General features: G+C 34.9%; 1 protein-coding gene across 5 annotated transcripts in view; it reads left to right on the top strand.

Annotated features, from left to right (window-relative positions):
- Nucleotides 1-19,682, top strand: part of Diaph2 (diaphanous related formin 2) — an 835,758-nt gene that overhangs the window by 419,170 nt on the left and 396,906 nt on the right. For all 5 annotated transcript variants that reach the window (XM_029553627.1, XM_029553629.1, XM_029553628.1 and 2 more), the window contains one exon: nt 14,611-14,740. In XM_029553627.1, coding sequence (XP_029409487.1) covers nt 14,611-14,740 — 130 coding nt within the window. The remainder of the gene's footprint in view (nt 1-14,610; nt 14,741-19,682) is intronic.

The raw sequence follows: 19,682 nt of genomic DNA, 5'->3' as shown, positions 1-19,682 counted from the left end.
TATTTTTTATAGTTATATTGGACTCCTAGATGTCTATGTAGCTTGATTCAAGTGTGTGTTACACTTGCTGCAATGCTGATAATGTAGTTACTGAACTTCTGTATGTAAATGTATGACCTTATGATAGAAGAGATTCTGATTGTGAAAAGTTTCCTTTAAGAGTAAGGATTAAGAAAAAAATTAAGAGCCACATCATTCCAGAAAAGATAGCTGTCAACATGGTATGGAGAGGAGTAGGAGAGGTAGAGACAGAGGGATTGAGAGAAAGAGAATGAATGAGTGGAAAGGCGCAGAGCGATCTTCAGAGTTGTAGAATCAAAGAAAAGCAGATTTTAGTTAAATGTTCTTGTATGTAAATTATTAAACTTTTTAAAGAGCTTTGAAAAGGGGAAGTAGAAGTAGAAGTTGCCAAGCCACGCAGGATCCTTAATTTTTACCAGGAATAGTCCCTAAAAGTATATATATATATATATATTTCCTGTGAAAACCTTGTGTGTGGCTTCATTTTACATTGTTAAATACAGCTGCATTCCAAGGAATCAAAAAATGTATGCATCTATCTTCTTTCATTTAAAAAGTATCCTCAGATACTAATTCAGAAAGCACAATGAAATTAATATTGTGTCATATTTGTACTCGTTGAAATAATTGTGACTAAACAATAGTAGTGAAAATTAACTGCTTTGTTGAGTAGTTTAGCTAGCTGAGATAAAGATTTCCTGTGTTTTCAAACTTTGAAGGGGTCTTCTTAATGATTTCCCCATATACACAAAGTGGCAAAATATTTTCAGCACCAGAACACAAAAAATATGATGATTTATGCAACTAGCTGTAGGTCTTACTTGGTTCACCACAAAGACTGTTTCCATAGAGGATTTAAATGAACCCAGCTGGCTTAGTATTCTGTGAATTGCTGTAGTCATTTTCTGAGTTTAATCTTATGACTGATTTTGTAATTCTCACAGTGGGGGAAAGTCGACAACACGAACAGCATTTAGTGAATATAATTAGTAAGTTTGAAAACAAATGCCTTTTTATTCCATAAAAGCTCTGTTCAAAGGGGATTTAAACCCTATATGAAACTGTTGTTCAAAAACATGGCTACTGTGACTGAATGTGACCAGTCATGTTACAAACTGGTTTTCCAGTCAAATGAAGCATTCCCAATGAAGGCATTGCACAATCTTAACAATGAGAACCAGTGATTGTTGAGGTCAGTTTATATAGTGTCCATTAATGCTAATGTAAATTTTTGGTGGTGCTTGCACCCAGGTGTCCACATTTATTAAGCCTTCATCCTCTGTGGAACTCGGTGTTCGAATTCTTGCAGGAATAAAGGAAAATATATTTTCAACATTTTTGTTGTTCATAAGCTCTTTGCTACACATAGAACATTGTAATGATGAAGTCAGAGACAGGGAGAATCGGGGAAGGGTGTAAGGGTAATGGATTTAATATAGTAGAACACATGAAAAATGAATTATATATCTCATAAATACTGACTAACAACTACAAGGCAATAAAGTACTCTGTTAAATGACATCCCACACTGTAAAGGTGTCTCACTTCTGTGGAAAAAGAGGAACAACACTAGCCTCATTTATAGCTTTTTGCTAATTTATTTTTTCTGAGCTCTGTCATGAGGTCAAAAGGAGAGCCTTAATATTCACTTTTCCTGTTATTCTTTTCATTTATAATGTAAACTCTCAGAATGTTCTTTTCTATGCTTTAATAGGGTATGTTTAAAATTGTTTCTCAATATTTATGTACTTTCCACATTTACTTTTTTAACTTTTATTATTATGTATTCATTATTAAAAGTGATGGGTTTCATAATGATGTGTTCATGTTCTTTGACCATATTTATTTCCCAATTCCCACTCTCTCATCCCCCCTTCCCACTAGTAATTGTTAATATTTTAATGTACCTATAAAATTTATCACTACTTATTTGAAAACAATAATATAATGGTATGACTGTAAGAATGTGAAATATCCTCACATCCTGCTCCTGTTCTACTGATCAAGCACAAAAGTCAAGTACTGATTCTCTTAGCATTAGTCTGTCAAGACTGTCATAACATTTTTTTAGATAAGTATAAATGAAGAATGTCAGTAATTAATGCTCAGGATTAGAGAGCACTCTGGGATCCAAATATGTGGATAGTAGGAAATAGAAGGGATTTCAAATCTGACTATATAAAGAAAGGAGTTCAGTCTTTAAATTCAAGCATGTATTTATGTATTCCCACACACACATACATAGACTCCCAAAATAAAAATAAAAATGAAACAAGTGTTGCCAAGTAGGTTGAAAAATCAAAAACCTAATGCATTGCTGGAGAGCATATAAAATAATGTATCCAGTGGGGAAAACAGTAAGATAGCTGTTACAAAAATTAATTGTGGAGGTACCATAAATGCAGCGATTATATTTTTGTGTTATATATATAAAAGAATTAGAAGTGAAGACAAGAACAGGTGTTTGAGTTCCCTCATTTTCATTGCAGTATTAATCCTAATTGTCGAAGGTCTGAAAATGTCTAGGCATTCTTTGATAATGAATGGATAAACAAAATGTAGCACATATAATGGAATAGTATGAAGCTTTGTAAAGAATGAAATTCCAGGTTCTGGAGGTAATAACTCACTGACAGACTCCATCCAGCTTAGCATATATATGGTCCAAGGTTTGATTTTTATCATCTCTTTAAAAAGTAATGAATTTCTGGTATCAGCTACAACATGGATGAACCTTGAAGAATATACTGAACAAAGTAAACCTAAAGACTGATACCATATTAGTTTAGTTACATGACATGCCTGCAATAGTTGAATTCATAGAGACAGAAAGTACTGTTTCTCAGGATGAGTTAGAAAGAGGATGAGGAGTTAGTGTTTAATGCATAGAATTTTAGCTTATGACAGTAAATTCTGCTTATGGATAGTGGTGGTGCTGTATAACCATGAAAATATCTTTAGGACCACTAAACTGTACACGTACTCATAGCAGAGGGGAAATGATAATGAAAATGTTCAACAGGAGAATACAACCAAATTTATAGTTAAATTGCATAAATAATTGAACACAAATGATTGAATGACTCATATAGTTTAATATCTCCTAAACAGCTACTTCCCAGTGCTGGCTATTGATTTTCCTTTCCAATAATATGTGTTGTAGACCATCTGAGGTACTCTTATACTAATGGAAACCCCTCAAGTGTCATTTATCTGCAGTATATGCACCTAGCACATGACCCCCCACATTCCCTTTTCTGTAGTGGTGATTATCTCTCAAGATAAATTCAGGGAAAACCAAAAAGAACTTACATCACTAGCTCTCAAACTTCAAACACATAGTTTTGCTAAGTGAAATGCCCATTACAATATAAGTTAAGAGGTTTTATTATTTGTACAAGACATGCCTTTTGGAAGAAACTATTTAAAACGCAAGAGATATTCATGCTTATAGAGTATTTTTAGACTATTTTATACCATTTAAAATAATTTTATTTTCTCAGCCAGGCATGGTAGTGCATGCCTTTAGTCCCAGCCCTTGGGAGGCAGAGGTAGGTGGATCTCTGTGAGGTTGAGGCCAGCCTGGTCTACATAGTGAGTTCCAGGTCAGCTGGGGCTATAGGGAGACTGTGTCTCCAAAAGACAAAAATTAAAAAATATAATAAAATTATTTTATTTTCTTAAATCTATTCTCAAAATATTTATATTTGGTAAGCCTCCTATAGATAGTTTTATTAACTGAAAGTACTTGAGAGTAGCAGAACAGCTTTTGTTTGCAAAATGCAGATATCCTTCATTCATTCTTTGTGGTGTAACCATTCCTAAAATAGCACAGATAGTTGTTGATTTGCCACGTGCATCAGACTCATGCACATGCAGTGTAGTCTCCTTGAATAAGTGAGTGTCAAAGGAAATGCTGAGAGGTAGAACAGAAAGGGTAGGAAAGCAGAATTTTTCTTCTGTAAGAAACTAACATCATGAATGCCCTGCTGGGCCGGAAGGTGGCAATTGAGATGAATCCTTATTACATTCAATGCTGTCATGGTTTCAAGTTTAAGCTCTGCTTTCACAGATTGCTACCATAAATTAAGTTAACAAGTGTAAAGCTCTTAAATTGCATGACTTTATACAATTGATTTCATCTGTTCCCTTTTTGTTGGCAGTACCATTCTAATACCAAAATCAGTGTAAAAAGGGGCAATCAAACTCAAATGAAGAACTAAGACATCTTTTCCAGTGTAAATTACGTGTGGCTGAATTAGTGTCAGTCCTGGTCATGGAACCCCGTAAAAAATGCATTTTGGTGACAGATTTAGAATTAAAGGCAGGAAAGCATGTATTAACCCTGTCTGGTTGTAGCTGCACAGCTAATGTCTTTATGATAATTGCAATCCTTAAAAATACATTATTTTTCTCAATGTTATTGCAATGTGTGGTAGTATTTAAGAAAGCAATAATTGGTAAACAATCCTTGGCAGAGAGCACAGAACTTAATTTTTTTTAAGTAAAGGAGACTAACATTAGAATCCATGTGCTGTATCAAGACTGGCAAGCAGTAGTAGCTGTTTTGATATATACACTGGAGCATTCATGATTGCTTAAATATTAACTGTTCCATGAATATACAAATATAATAGAGGAAAATAAAGCGATTATTAGAGAAAATTTCTTACTAAAAGAAATAAAGTTCGATTATCTAATCATACCACAGTGCCCAGACCAGATCCTTTTCTACATTTTAGTGTCTCGTTTTTGTTCAAGGATACTCCACCCACTATGAGTGTGTATTGTGTCCTCTTTCTGTGACACAGGACTATGCAAATACTGGTTCTGAATATAGGGCCTATTTAGTTTGTTGTGTTCCAAGTGGCCATTTGAATAAATATTAGGGGAAAGGGGGAGATCTGAAAAGGTCCCTTTCTGCTATACTCTACTGGCATGGACTTTCATCTTCCACTCAAGCTTTAATACCACTTCCATGTTACACCTTCTTAAATGTATCCATAAATGTTTCACTAAGGTATATGTGTACTACTTTATCATTGTTATTTATGTGCAAATACTTTTTTTCTATGATCACTATATATTCTATAGCCATTGGTGCGAGACCTGGTACTCCTCCTGCCCACTCTTCTTCCCAAGAAAGAACCATTCCTATGAAGTTCATTGGGTATTTGCCCTGTGCCACTTTTCAGTTGAAGTGTAAGATTGCATTGGGAGCAGGGGCATAAGGTCCACTGTATTGTTTCTGTATAATATATCACATTCTTACTATTTGCCTTCCACCCCAAATGGGGATGCTGACTCTGGAAACATTGAAGGAGTGTATGGCCACGCCATGCGTACACATGGTACTTAACCCATTCATTTTCCTTTTCCTGACATAGAAACACCATGGCCTCATTTCTCGTAAATAAATTCTGTATGACCTAAAGGTCAAGGCATTAGGCTCCCATGAGAAATAGATTAGCACCACAGGAATCTGTATGGCAAGCACTGAAACCTGATTGTTTGCAACTTAATTTTTTTTTCCTGATTAAAGCTTCCTGAGGAAATATCTAAGCACCGGTTCAGATTTATATGTAGTGAACACATTCACGTAAGCCTCAGGGAAAATCACTGAAGAGGGGGCTGAAGATTGTAAAAGCCAGAGGAACTAGATGCCTATTGCTAGATAATGCACTCTAGACATGTTCAGGAAGCTGCACCCATTATCTCCATAGCAGGGTACCTTAACACAATCTCCACAATGACAAAAACAGTTGGCATGCTATGTGGGTGGAGGAAATTTGATGGGATACCACCTCTAGATTAAGAACTACAGGCAATCAATGCATATTGAAGTAGGGAGAATCAGTTTTCTCCATGGATTTGCTCCTTGACAGTTTCTAATCCCTAGTCATTAGCTCTTCACATTTGTATACATGAGCCCCACTAAGTAGACTCAGTAGGGTGTGTGTGTGTGTGTGTGTGTGTGTGTGTGTGTGTAAAACAGTAATAGTTACAAAAGAAGAGGAAGAGGTCATGAATTTGAAAGGGGGGTATGGAGGAGTTGGACAGGCAGATCAAGAGCTGAAAAAAATGTAAATACAGCACTATGTGTGAAATTCTCCAAGAAAATTAAGAGACTACAGAGATGGCTCAGCAATTAAGAGTACTGGATATGGGGCTGGAGAGATGGCTTAGTGGTTAAGAGCACTGGCTGTTCTTGAAGAAGACCCAGGTTTGAATCCCAGCACCCACATGGCAGCTAACAACTGTCTGTAACTTCAGTCCCAGGGGATCCGACAGCCTCTTCTGACCTCCATGGGCATTTCATGACATAGATGCACTCACCTACATGCAGGCAATACACACATACACATAAAATAAAAATAGTAAATAATTTTTTAAGTTAAAAATAAGAGTGCTGGATACTTAAAAAAAATGGATGCTTTTGCAGAGGACCAGGGTTCAGTTCCCATCATCCACATGGTGGTTAACAACAGTTTATACCTGAAACCCTCTTCTAGTGTCTGTGGGCATTGTACATATATATTTATCTGAAACCCTCTTCTAGCCTCTGTGGGCATTGTACATATATGGTACAATTACATAAACAGACACAACACTCATACACATAAAATAAAAATAACTATTTTCACTTTGAAAATATTAAATTGATAAAAGCAATTAATTTGCAGCTTAAGTTCATTGTGAAGGTTTGAATCATCTGCTTAGTTATCTAGTCTAGCACTATGCTACTACACAGGAAACAAGACACAGTATAGTACCATGTGAGTATATTTTCAGTTTATTTTTAATTGGAAGATGAAAGACTGTTTATATGAACAGTATCTGAAAAATCTTCACAGTGTAGCACACATTGTTTAACTCTTGTGCTCTTCGACTGGTAAGTAGTAAATTATGGGACAAATCAGTGTCATTTTATGTGAATTAATCAAGAACATTAGGTCAGTTTTGTCCTTTAATAAATTCATAAATCGCTAGACAATTTTCTAGTTTTAAATTGACACCAAGCTTTGAAAACAAGTCAACAATTTAACTTATTATATTTTAAAATATTGTGAGAGCACCCGAGGACACTGTAGATAATTGCCAAGTATCTCTTGACCTGGAAATTTCATTTGTCTTTGTGGCTTTCCATCTCTGGCATACATCAGAATCACCTGGATGTTTTATCACATTTTTTTCCTGGTATGGAAAGATACAAGTGGTTAGAACATGCTCCATGAGTTTCTGATTTAATTGATTTGGAGTAAGACCACCAAATTTGAATTCCTAACATTTTGCCAGATGAGCAGGTGCTTTTGGTCCAGGGGACACTTTTTGAGACAAATAATGTAGTCAACACCCGTGGATTAACTTTTCCCTTTGTACTGGGGCTTGAACCCAGGGCTGTGAACATGTTTGCATGGCCCTTCCACTGAACTGTATCTCCAGCACAGCACCTATGTATTCTTGATTTTTTACGTTTTTATTTCTTCCATTTCCTATTCTCTACAGGTCTAATTATGCTGAACTTATTCAGAATGATAATTATAATAGCTTTTACCACTAGCCTCACCATTTTCCAGCTGCTGGCTCTACTGCCCCCTCTATTATCCAGTTATTATCCACAGCCAATATTTTGAATAAATTATCATTACACATTACCTCTTCTTTTTGGCTGTTACATTTAATTGTATGTCCTTGGTGCTGTTCTTTAACAATACTTGAGGTCACCAAAGATTCCCTAATCATGAAATTAGCTTTAATTATCTTTGACTTGACTGGAGCATTTATTCTTTGAGCATTCCACAAAAAACACTGATGATAGACCTTATGTATAAGGAGGTCACAATCTGGTGGGAGAAAATGATTGTGTAAAATATTATGTATTGTGAAATAAGTGCAACTAGAGCATATGTAAATCACCATGGATAAACAAAGGGAGGATTTATTAATTCTACTCATAGAAGTTGGAAAAACCTCATTATTATTGATGAGCATTCTTTCTGAGTTTCTTTCCCCTCTTCACACACCTTCTCAATAACCTACAAATCTTTATTGAATACAGTAAATATTAAATACTCAGTATGTATAAGTGAACAAGCTATATTCTGAAAACAATCCTTATTAACCTTAAAAATGCTGCTTACATGCATTTTCTTATCTATAGCATTGGCATATTAATAACTAATCTGGTGAGTTTTTATGCTTTAAATAATTATGTATAGGAGCTCATTACCAACGTGTCTCTTCCATAGGAACATGACACGTGGGTAACAAATATTGATTTCCCTATGCAGCCATAGACCATTTCTTTCTGATAATGGCAAAAGGACTATCTCAAGTAAGGAGAAACATGACTAAATATGTGGATATCTTTACCCTTTTTTTCTCACCCAACAAATGCTTATCGAATATCATTGTTTTCAAGTGCTGAGAATAGCATGGTTTTTTAAAATGCAGATAACAGAAGTTTTGATTTTCTGTTGATAGACAAAAATATACTGGTAGCAAAAGTTGGGGCAGGAGAGTAGAATACAACTTCAAGACATGAAGTCATAGTGTTAATAGGGGGCTAGAACACAGAGGGACTTACGTGATTCTGGCAAACTAAGGTAGACTCATAGTACTTCCAATCTAGATGATGCTTATGGTCTTGGTAATGCTTTGTCATATGGAGTTCTTTAAACACGTCTGGGAGCATAGGTCCTTATCTAATGCCTAATTTTTAATTAAATAAAATGAAATATGAAGTCTTTATCCATATGCATATAACTAGAAAATGGTAGAGTCAAGCTTCAGACCTGAATCTGTCTGAGTCTAAATTAGATGTTCAGTAATAATTCTCAATAAAATTTTAAACTTTATCAAAAAAGTTTTGAAGAAGCATTGAATATTTTAAAGGAGGGAGCAACAGGGTCACATATAAGTTTAAGAAACATAAGGAGGTCAAATCATATAGAATAATTTAAGCAGAGAGAATGATATGTTTATATCCACTTTCTTAGAGAATATCACCGCATAGCTGCTATCTCCTTTCTAAAGCCAGATTACACTAAAATTATTATTTTCCTTGTTCTAGACATGCTACATCATTCTTTTAATCATCACAAATTAAAACTTTCAGAGTCTTAGATTTTCCCAATTTCCCTCCCCCTATTAACAAATTCTGAAGTTTTTCCCTTTGTCTCAAATTTTGTGTCCTTTAAAAAAAAATCCACTGCACAGGTCATTTTAATTATATTGTTCCTTGACATTTGTGGCCAGGATATATTTTATGCTATCTCTTTTCTCTATAATTTCATATTTTCTACTAAATTCAAATCTTAAGGCTTCAAAGTTTCTATTCAGTATTTATGTGTTTCTTATTCTAATATTCAGGACAGTGTCCAGCTTACAATAGGGAAAATTATAACTTTCCTCTGGATTTCTTTCTTATTCAGTTCTCAGTGTATGCTGTCCTGGAAATGTCTAGCCTCTAGTCACCCTCCATGTGTATATATGAGTATTCGTGTTCCTATATGTCTGTATTTGTATATATAGAAACAAGGGTAGTGTTAACTTTACACATGCTGCTATTTAAGCTGCATGTATGAGACTTAATCTGAGGGAAAATTTTTATTCAAAAACACTTATTGAGCACCTAGTATGATCTACAATGGGCTTAGATTCTGGGGCTGAAAATTAGTACTAAAATAGGCTCTCCACACTTTAAAAAGATCATATTGCAGGGTAGAAACTACTGCATTTAACTATTTAAAGCATAGAATATGGACCACAAAGTCCTTAAGATAGAGAAGTTCAGGGATGTGGTAACAAACGAGTCGTCTTGAGCCATGAGTAGGTATTTACCTAGCAGAGAGAGAGGAGGGTTTCTAACCTGGAAACAGGATGTGCAAAACTATATGGTATGAGACCACATATTTTATATATATATATATATGCATTTGTAATCTGGCTTAATCAAGTGGAAGGCCTTTTATGCAAAACTAAGCAGGTAGTTTCTAGTGATGATATGGGTCCTTTGCACTGGACATTTTCAGTCATCTCTAATCACTATGAAAACATCAAACATTTAAAGAATTGCATCTGTGCTGAGAGGTTAAATTAACTTCAGTTGCTTAGTTTAGTTTAGAGAACGGACCTTTCTATGAGACGTTGCTCTACAGAGACTAGTGACCATTTATTTTCAATTTTCACTGAGGACAAAGCAAGAATGAAAAAGGCTTATATCTCACGAGAAAGGAAAATTATCTACAGAAGGGGTCCTTCACAGATAGACTGAGTGTGACTGATCATTAAGATGTTGTTCCAGGCTCTGAGGCTATGTGAAAGATTCCATGTAGTCAAACAGCTCAATTTCAAAAGTATGGCAATCCTGACAATATTAGGCTTAGATAAGGGTATTGGAATAAAGTGATCTTTTAAGTATTCATTAATTATTCATCTATTTTTCTGTCTACCTAAGTAAAGTTTTAGTTATGTATTTTAAAATGCAAAAGATAGATATTATCTTTTGTCATATAGCATTTATATTCATTTAAATGAGCCATGAACTGAGCTCGCTATGGAATCAGGTGTTGTTCTAGTAACGATATTTTGTATTCATGTATCATTTCAGAATGTTATTAAAAATTAGGAAGATAGAATTCATTTAATTTCACTTATTAATCTTTGTGTATAACATTTGCAGGTCAGACAACTGCAATTAAAACTCTTTATGGTTTATTAACTTGCTGCTCTTGGTTATTGCAGTGATTCTCATTTTCTTGTTTTCATCCACTAAGTCAGCTTATTAAAATACAGAATTTTTTAGCTTTTCAAACGATTTGTAATTTCTGCTGTTATTCTGTTTTTATTGTTTGGATATATGTACAAAATAGAGGACTCTGGGTTATTAATATTCTTTGCCCTTCTGCATCTCATAAAAAGAAAAAAGGTGTCTGTCCTGTGCTCTGTCAAAGTCCAGCTTGAGAGAAATCAGAAACACAGATAGGGATGCTAAAAGGCATTTCATTTATGTCTAAACAAACCTTGAAATGCTTACAGTATTTGAGACTTAAGCAAGCTGGGAAAGTATTGTTAAGATAGTCAATGTTAATATAAAATTTTAGTATGCTTTCAAGCTAACCAGATATCAAATGGAGATCAATTTTATTTCTGAATGTACTAGCCCAACTACTTTGAAAGCAATTTCATACATACTCAGATTAGATTACTTTTGTTGCACCCCCAAGAGTTGAATATATCCAGCTAGTGTACGTAAATTATTGGATGGATGTCACTACCTAGTAGAATCATTTGAAGTGAGTGTTTAGTTGCTTTCTTTGCTGGAAACAATACAACAAAGTCTGAGATAGACTATTGTCAATGTGTGAACAGTATAGATAAAGACCTGAGGATATAAAGTAAATGTGATACACTAGGAAAAAATTTTTTCTTACTATATTTTAATATTATTGCTTTTAAAAGAATTAGCCTATGAGGCTGGAGAGATGACTCAGCAGTTAAAAGCACTGTATGCTCTTACAGATGACCCGGGTTTGATCCCCAGCACCCACATGGTATCTAACAACCTTCCGTAACTCCAGTTCCAGGGGATCAGATGCCTTCTTTTCAACTCCACGAGCACTGCACGATACACATGCAGGCAATACACTCATACACATTAAAAAATAAAATAAAAAAAGAATTATCGTAAAGGTCATACATATAGAGGCACATTAAAAGGTCATTTATTTGTCATGATTTCCTGCCAGTTTAAAATACTTAAATGAACTATGTGAGGATTTCTCACAAATAAATATTACTACACAAATTAAGCAGTTTGTCTCCCAGATCAACTAAAATATTTCTCAGATTGACAAGAGAGGCACTTGTACATGTTTGCCCATGCTTTGAAGGGAATCGTATGGTTCTAAATAAGCTTGTGCATATTCTGTCTGGAAACCCTTCGGATTTCATCAGATATACTATGGTGTTTGCTTAACTGAAATGTTAATGTATATTTAGTTTTGTAAAGTGTAACCATTGATTTATGCTTAATTGTATAACAGAGCTAGATTGTTAGTGGGACTGATACCAAATAAGTAATAATAAAAACTATTTCTGGGCTGGCTGGGGAAGTGGCCCAGTGATTAAAGTGTTTGCTGGACTAGCATGAGAACCTGAATTTGGATCCTCCAAAGGAAATACTAATGATACTAATACTAATACTAATATTAATATTAATACTAATACTAAATCAGGCAATGTGCATCCTGTCAGTAATGCTCAGAGCTTGGAATCGGAGATGGGGCGGGGTGGGGGGAATACTTAGGATGTGCTGGCCAGCCAGTCTAACTGGAACGCCCAGATTGAGATTCAGTGTGAGTCCCTGTCTCGATAAATAAGCTGATGAGTAATAGAGGAATACACCCAATATTGAATTCTGGCCTGAACACGTGCACACACAGGGAAAGGTACACACATAGAAGCACACACACACACACACACACACACACAAGTTCTGCAAATTAAATGCTTTAAGACAGCATGCCAAAAGCTGAAGTTTTTAATGCAAAAAAAAATTAAAAGTCCAAGACAAAGAAAAAAAACCAAAATGATCCATAAAACTGGTATGTGAACACAATGCCATTATTTACATTTCTGTGTTTCATTTTCAGTATTACCTATGTGCATTTGCTAAAACTATCATATACTGGTACGATTTGTTGTTCTGTATAGTAGATGAGAGTTTCTTTTCCTTTTCTTTGTATATTTGTTTTTGCTTCTGTGGTATTCAAAAAATAAATTTAATCTTCCCTTTTGGAAAGGAACTTTCCTGAAAATATCCTCAACAACTATTTTTTTTTAGAATTTTCGCATTTCAGATGTTAAGTTATAAGGGAATTTTTTTTCTTTTTTCTTTGAAATGTCCAGAATACTGTGAAATGGTGTACTTTGTGAGCATATAACACACAAATCCCAGCTAAAGAGTACTCTTTAGGGACCAGAGCCTCCCATTGATTCCTCTATAGCTCCTAGCCTTACTTAGAATAAACTGCCTTTGAGGTTCCTGTAGCTTTTTGTTCCTTCACCTTGCCCTTGGATTGTCTGAGTCAGCCTTGTAAACAGTGTTTGCTGGATAAGTGTGAGTACAACTTTTTAAATATTTTGCTGGGACTGGAGAGATGGCTCAGCAGTTAAGAGCACTGACTGCTCTTGCAGAAGACCCGGGTTCCATTCTCAGCACCCACATGGCGGCTACAAACCATCCTTAACTCCAGTTCCAGGAGAATCCAAAGCCCTCTTCTGACCTCCCCAGCATTGCACAACACGGGTGCACTCACATACATGCAGGTAATACATTCATACACATAAAATAAAAATAATAAATAAAATATTTTAAATAATTTGCCTAGGCAGAATATGGTATTTGAGAAATTATCAATAAAATAAGAATAATGGCAACTTGAGCTATCAACATTACGCTTCCTCTGGCCATTTGTTTACATGGATTTACAAGCCATGAGAATAATAGTCTTCACAACTGTTCACATCATAGGGCTGTAAATAATTGATAGAGAGATTTAGCACAAAATAGGTTCCATATGATCCTGATTTCATAAATGCTGTGATTTCTTTCTTACCAAAACAATAAGGAATAATTTATTCTGTAATTACCTAAATATTCACTGAAGCCTTTCTTTAACCTGTTTGTGAAGAATACTCATTTATTCTAACCGAGTAATCCATAAAGCCAAAAATCCTGAATCAGTATATCAGTGTATAAACCCATCACCTAAGGATTATAGAATGAAAACATCCAGTAGAATGAGAAAAACATGGTACTTTGTGCAACATTTATGAATTGTTCATAAGTAAATCCTTGATTTCATTTGCAGCTAAATCTGGAGCAAAAGATATATTAAAGAGAACATGAGATGCGCCTATATCTCTGGCCTATATTTTATAGATTTTTATTACTGTTACTGAGATATCTTTTGTAATGTCCAAACAAGTAATACAATATTAAGCAGATTTTTTTTTGTTATTTTCATGAGTCTTTGACCTGATTTTTTTCTATAATTCTGGATGACAACATCTTTGTGAATTATTTTTTGATGGTCTATGCAAGTAAAAGAGGGTAAAATATGCTTAGTCTTTTATGTTAATTTACATCAGTGATGGCTAGAAATACATATAATCGCACAGATGAAGCTAGCTTTCAAGAATATATTTTTCATAATCATGGAGAGATGAGAATGCTGCTAATATCATCACACATTAGGTTGGGATGTTACTGTAAATATGAACATTTTTCTTTCATAAAAATAATACTTCATTTTGACATACTGATTCAGACTTAAAACTATAGATTAACATTTAATTTGGAACTTACTGGATTTTTGCCACCTTTTAAAAGTATTGAGCTTATTTTAAGGAACAGACTACCCTTCTACTGCTATTGAGAACTTACCTCCAAGTTAATAAAAGTTCAAGTGAGCATTAGAATGAACTGAATTCATTTGTCATTTAACTTGTTTAAGAAAATGTCTACTTAATTAATAAAATGAATTATTATTATTATTGTTATTATTATTATTTTCCTTCCAGATCAGAGATACAAAATCATCAGATCAAAAGACAACCCTTTTGCATTTTCTTGCTGAAATCTGTGAGGAAAAATATCGAGATATCCTGAAGTTTCCTGAGGAACTTGAACATGTAGAAAGCGCAAGCAAAGGTAATTAATTAGTAATTCCGTTTAGCGTATGCTCAGCCTATGTATGTTATCTTAAATTATATTATTAAATAGCATTGTAAATATGATCAATTGCAGAATGCTTTATGAGTTATAAGCAAAGCAGAGTAATATTTTCCATTAGTTTATATTTGACAGTGCTGTGCATTTAAGTTACCCATGTTCATCTTTGTTTTTTAACTGATATGTTATAGGAAGTTTTGTACCTTTAAATCAAGTGATATGTTCTATTCTTTAACTTATTTAGAACTCAAATGTGTGTTATAAAAGAACCATACTGCGTTCTTTCTGTTTATGTTACAATGCTTGTAAGATGGTATTGTATAGCTCACTTTTAGATAGTACTATATAGCTCAGTTTTGGAATACTTTTCCAGCATGCACAGGGCCTGATATTCAGTCTCCAGTTCCACACACTCATGAAAAAATCTTAAAAGTTGGAAAAGACATACATATAAAATACACATGTACAAAAATACCTCATATAACAAGGATGAGTTTGAGAAGTTTGTGTGAAAAGATAATTTTCCATAGTTGTGATGAAGAATGAGTAAAACATGAGGATGAAGTTTAATAAATATGATAAATTTCAGATATGCTTTCCAGAGATAACACAACAGGAATAAGGTAAAATAACAGAATCCTAGTCCACAATAAGGCTAGAGGAATAAGGTAGGTACCCTGGAAAGCACAAAGGCAGAATCAGGGGTCTGAAGTTGATGGTCTCAAGTATGCAAGGAAGCCTCATGAAAAGGATAGAGAGGATAACACTGAGGATCAGGAAAAGGGAAGCAAAACATTTGTAAGATTTCAATGCAGTGTGAGTAGCTTTGTACACTTCCAAATGATTAAACAGGAAAAAGAAGATTGTTCAAGGAACCCTTTTTCTGAAGGTTAGATTATATTTCTGCTATGTATTTTTTCGTTTAAGATAAGTGAAGTGTGCACTGTAACTGATTTCATTCTGTGTCTGAGACTTTAAGGGCCCAAAACCATGTTTCTGCAGCTAAATGTAAACCTGTTAGTATCCTTTGAAAGAAGAGTCAACAAAACCCAGAATATCATTTGTGAACATAGTTCTCCTCTGCTTTGCTATTGTCAGTCAAATCTTCATCTTCCCCCACCCTCATTGTATTTTGTGCTATGATCTAAGGACCAAGATTAAGTGATGAAGACACATTATGACCCCGTGGTATTATGTATTTTCTTTCCTGATTATATTTACTTGAAATGTAATAGCAGTATTGTGATAATCATTTTCTAAAGACCTTCTGTTTCTACTTCCCTTCAATTTAAAAATATGACTTCTGGGGCTGGAGAGATGGCTCAGCGGTTAAGAGCACTGAATGCTCTTCCAGAGGACCCAGGTTCCATTCCCAGCACCCATATGGCGGCTACAAACCATCCTTAACTCCAGTTCCAGGGGAATCCGAAGCTCTCTTCTGACCTCCGTGGCATTGCACAACACGGGTGCACTCACATACATGCAGGCAATACACTCATACACATAAAATTAAAGTAATAAAGTATTTTTAAAAATATGGCTTCATAACTTTAGGTATTATTGAGTCCATGACTAACAAGTAAAATTAGAAAATTGCATTATTATTTGCAGTATACAGAATATTCAAATCAGCCAGTTCAGAAAATAGTTCATTTTGGGGTATTTTTAGCACAAGTTGTTATTGGTCAAAAGTTCCACGGGTTGGGTTGATGTTTCTTACCCGTGTTCCCGTATCTAGGATGGGATTTTATATGGTTTGAGCTTGTATAGGATTTGTATATCCTGTCACCACTGCTGTGATTTCATAAGCGTATCTGACCAGCTGTCTGGAAAACTCTGTTTCCTTGTGGTCATTCATACCCTCTGACTCTTACAATCTTCCAGGTTGCTCTTCTGGAAGGATCTCTGAGCCTTAGGGGGAGGCAGAGGTTTCAAATAGGAGTCCTTTTCATTGCTAAGAACTCTGTGCCTCTTGTACATTGGCCAATTGTGGGTTTCTCTGTTAATCAACATCTTCTGTATAAGAAGACTTCTCTGGTGAAAGTTGAGAGATGCATTCATCCTATGTGTAGAAGTTGCATTGAAAATGTGTCACTTAGGGTTAAGCATCTCGCAGGTACTTATTCTCTGTGTTTAACCAGTTCTGGAACTCTGTAATTGTCTCCATCAGTTGCAAAAAGAAGCTTCTTTGATAAGTGGTGAAAGATACACTTGTCTATAAATATGAAGATGCATATTTAGAATAAAGAGATTACTTTGGTCTAACGATGTGGCAAATGTAGGTTTATCTCTAAGATCTGTGACCCTTCTGGTCATGTATATTTGGCTGTGTTTATGGTACCACGCATAAGTTCACTCCCATTCAGCAGACCTTAAGTCAAAGTACACAGTTGTTGATTATCCCCAAGATAAAATACCACTACTACAGCGATACTGGGCCAGTCATCATTCTTTATTAGGCCTTACAGACGAGTAGCAGTAGCTTTGATTTTTTATTCTAAATAACTGCTGATTAGTATGTATGTGTGTGACTTATTCTGATTTATGTTTCTATAATAGAATACCACACACTGTAATTTATGAAGAACATAGATTTACTCCTTACAGATTGGTAGATTGGGAAGTCGAATATCAATTGGTTGAACCAAATGAAAGCAATCTTGCTATGTCACAACGTGGTAGAAAGCATCACATGAGGAGATAGAAAAAGAGATAAACCCTGCAGATTCTTGCTCTTTAAAATTAGTATTAGTCCGTATATGAGAGTGAATCCCTCATGATGTAGTCACCTGCCACTAGGTCCTACCTTTATGGCTTATTGAAGGAATGCATTTATATCATAGAAGTGTGTATATGTGTATATGGAGTTATACAAATGATTTAATTATTTAACTATTTGTATAGCCATACAGCCATATGCTACATAGTATTATTGTCAGTGATAGATTGGACTTCATATATAGCATTTTTCCCATAAGTTAATATTACCTGCTGTTCTAGGTTTCTTTATGTTGCCGTGATAAAGCACTGACCACTAACAAGTTGGGGAAGAAAGGGTTTATTTCATTTAACAGGTTAAAGTTTATCATTGAGGGAAGCCAGGTTTAAAACTCAAGGAAGGAGCATATAGGCAGGAACACAGAGGTAGGAACTAAAACAGAAACCATTAAGGAATGATCCTTCCTGGCTTGCTCTCTGGTTCTCTGTCCACCTAGTTTTCTTTTATACCCCAAGCCCACCTGCCTAGGGATAGTACTACCCACAGAGGTCTGGGTCCTCCTTCATCCGTTAGCAGTTAAGGCAATATCTCACAGACAAGGCCACAGGCCAATTGGTTCTAGGAAAGTCTTCAGTTGAGGTTCACTCTTCCCAGGTGCCTCTTTGTATCACATTGAGAACTGAAGTTGACTATGACACCTAGTGATGTCAGACATCTTAGAATGTAAAAGCACACTCTAGAATGTTCACACAAAAAGAAAGTCATCTAATAACCATATACATTTTAATGGTTATTACAACCAGTGAAGTAGACTATAATAAAAGCCCTTTTAGTAAGCTATTTTAGATTTCTCATTTTAACTGTATTTCTTACTGTTTTCATAACATTGAGATAGCAATTAAGAGATCCATGTTTTTGCTTCATCAAGAAATGTTAAGATTAAATAAACATATACAAAGCATCTAGTAAAATCCTTGACATACAGTAAGTATATAGTTTTTCTTATACCACTTACCAGTATTCATAGTAGTATTAGTAATAGCAGTAATTGATACACTACTAAGCATATTGGAGTGTTTGCAGTGATAGATTAAACAGGCATGATCTTAAATATATCTAATAATTCTTCAAATTTAAGATAAACATGCCTTATATTCAGTTTTGTTTGTTTCATATGCCTGGGCTTTTTGAAAAAAAAAAACTTTCATATTTTCCTTTACAATACCATTATCTTCTGTTTCCCTATATATTTCAAGAGCTAAACCTATCCATTCTATTTTTTTATTACTTCTGCTTCATGTATTGATCCTGCCAGTGTAATCACAAGACTGTTGCCAAATATCCTATTCCTATTCCACTGTTTGGGCTTCTGCAATCCCCATGCTGAAGTTACTTTGACTAGTTCTTTTTCTGTCCCTACGAAATTCAAAGAGTTATCAACTCAAAAAGTTCTTAAGCACTCTCCTAGACCACTTTCATTTTCTTCTTGTTTTCATTTCAGTGTACTCAGACAGATGTTCTCTTGAGCCATTTTTATTCCTTTATAATAATCCTGTCTGTGTGTACAATTTCATCCTGCATCCTCTGCCTGGGAATCTCACTTGCCCCATCCTCTAAGACAACTGACTGTCATTTGTCAAATCACTGTTCAATATCCCTTTCCCTTTTTTAAAAAGTTCTTATTACCAAAGCCTAAGGAGAAAGTACTTGTAAGTTTAGTTTACAGGAAGAAACAAAATGGCAAAAGGTCAAGCCACTTACCTCTTACTTATAGTTAATTTTTTTCCTTAATAGCTGAGTCTAATTTGTCTTGCTTCCTTAACATGCATTTCAGCCTCGTTTGAGTCAAATTCTCTCACCTTCAGTGTTGTTTTAATATACTTCATGTATAATATTCACACTCTCCCAGTGGAAATAAAAAATAGATCAACACTATATAATTAATTTGTTTTTGAAAATGGAGCAACTCCTTGTGAAATGATCCCCTTCTCTTCAAAAAACAAATGGAAAAATCAGCATCTTTAAAAATACAAAGAGGAGAGTCAACACAGAGGAAAAACTTCCTCCATGCTTCCAAGCGAAGCCAACCATGGTCGAGCAGGACCTTTGACTTATCTTCACATAGACAGAACTGGTAAAAGAAAGGAGCCAGGGGCTCCTCCCAAGCCCATGTGACCCCTGAGGAACAGATCCTCAAACGAC

This window comes from Nannospalax galili, unplaced genomic scaffold (genome assembly GCF_000622305.1).
Source record: "Nannospalax galili isolate Female #2095 unplaced genomic scaffold, S.galili_v1.0 scaffold3, whole genome shotgun sequence".
In the NCBI taxonomy this organism is placed as follows: domain Eukaryota; kingdom Metazoa; phylum Chordata; class Mammalia; order Rodentia; family Spalacidae; genus Nannospalax; species Nannospalax galili.
Note: the sequence above shows the minus strand (reverse complement) of the source record. Positions and strands in the feature narration are given on the sequence as shown.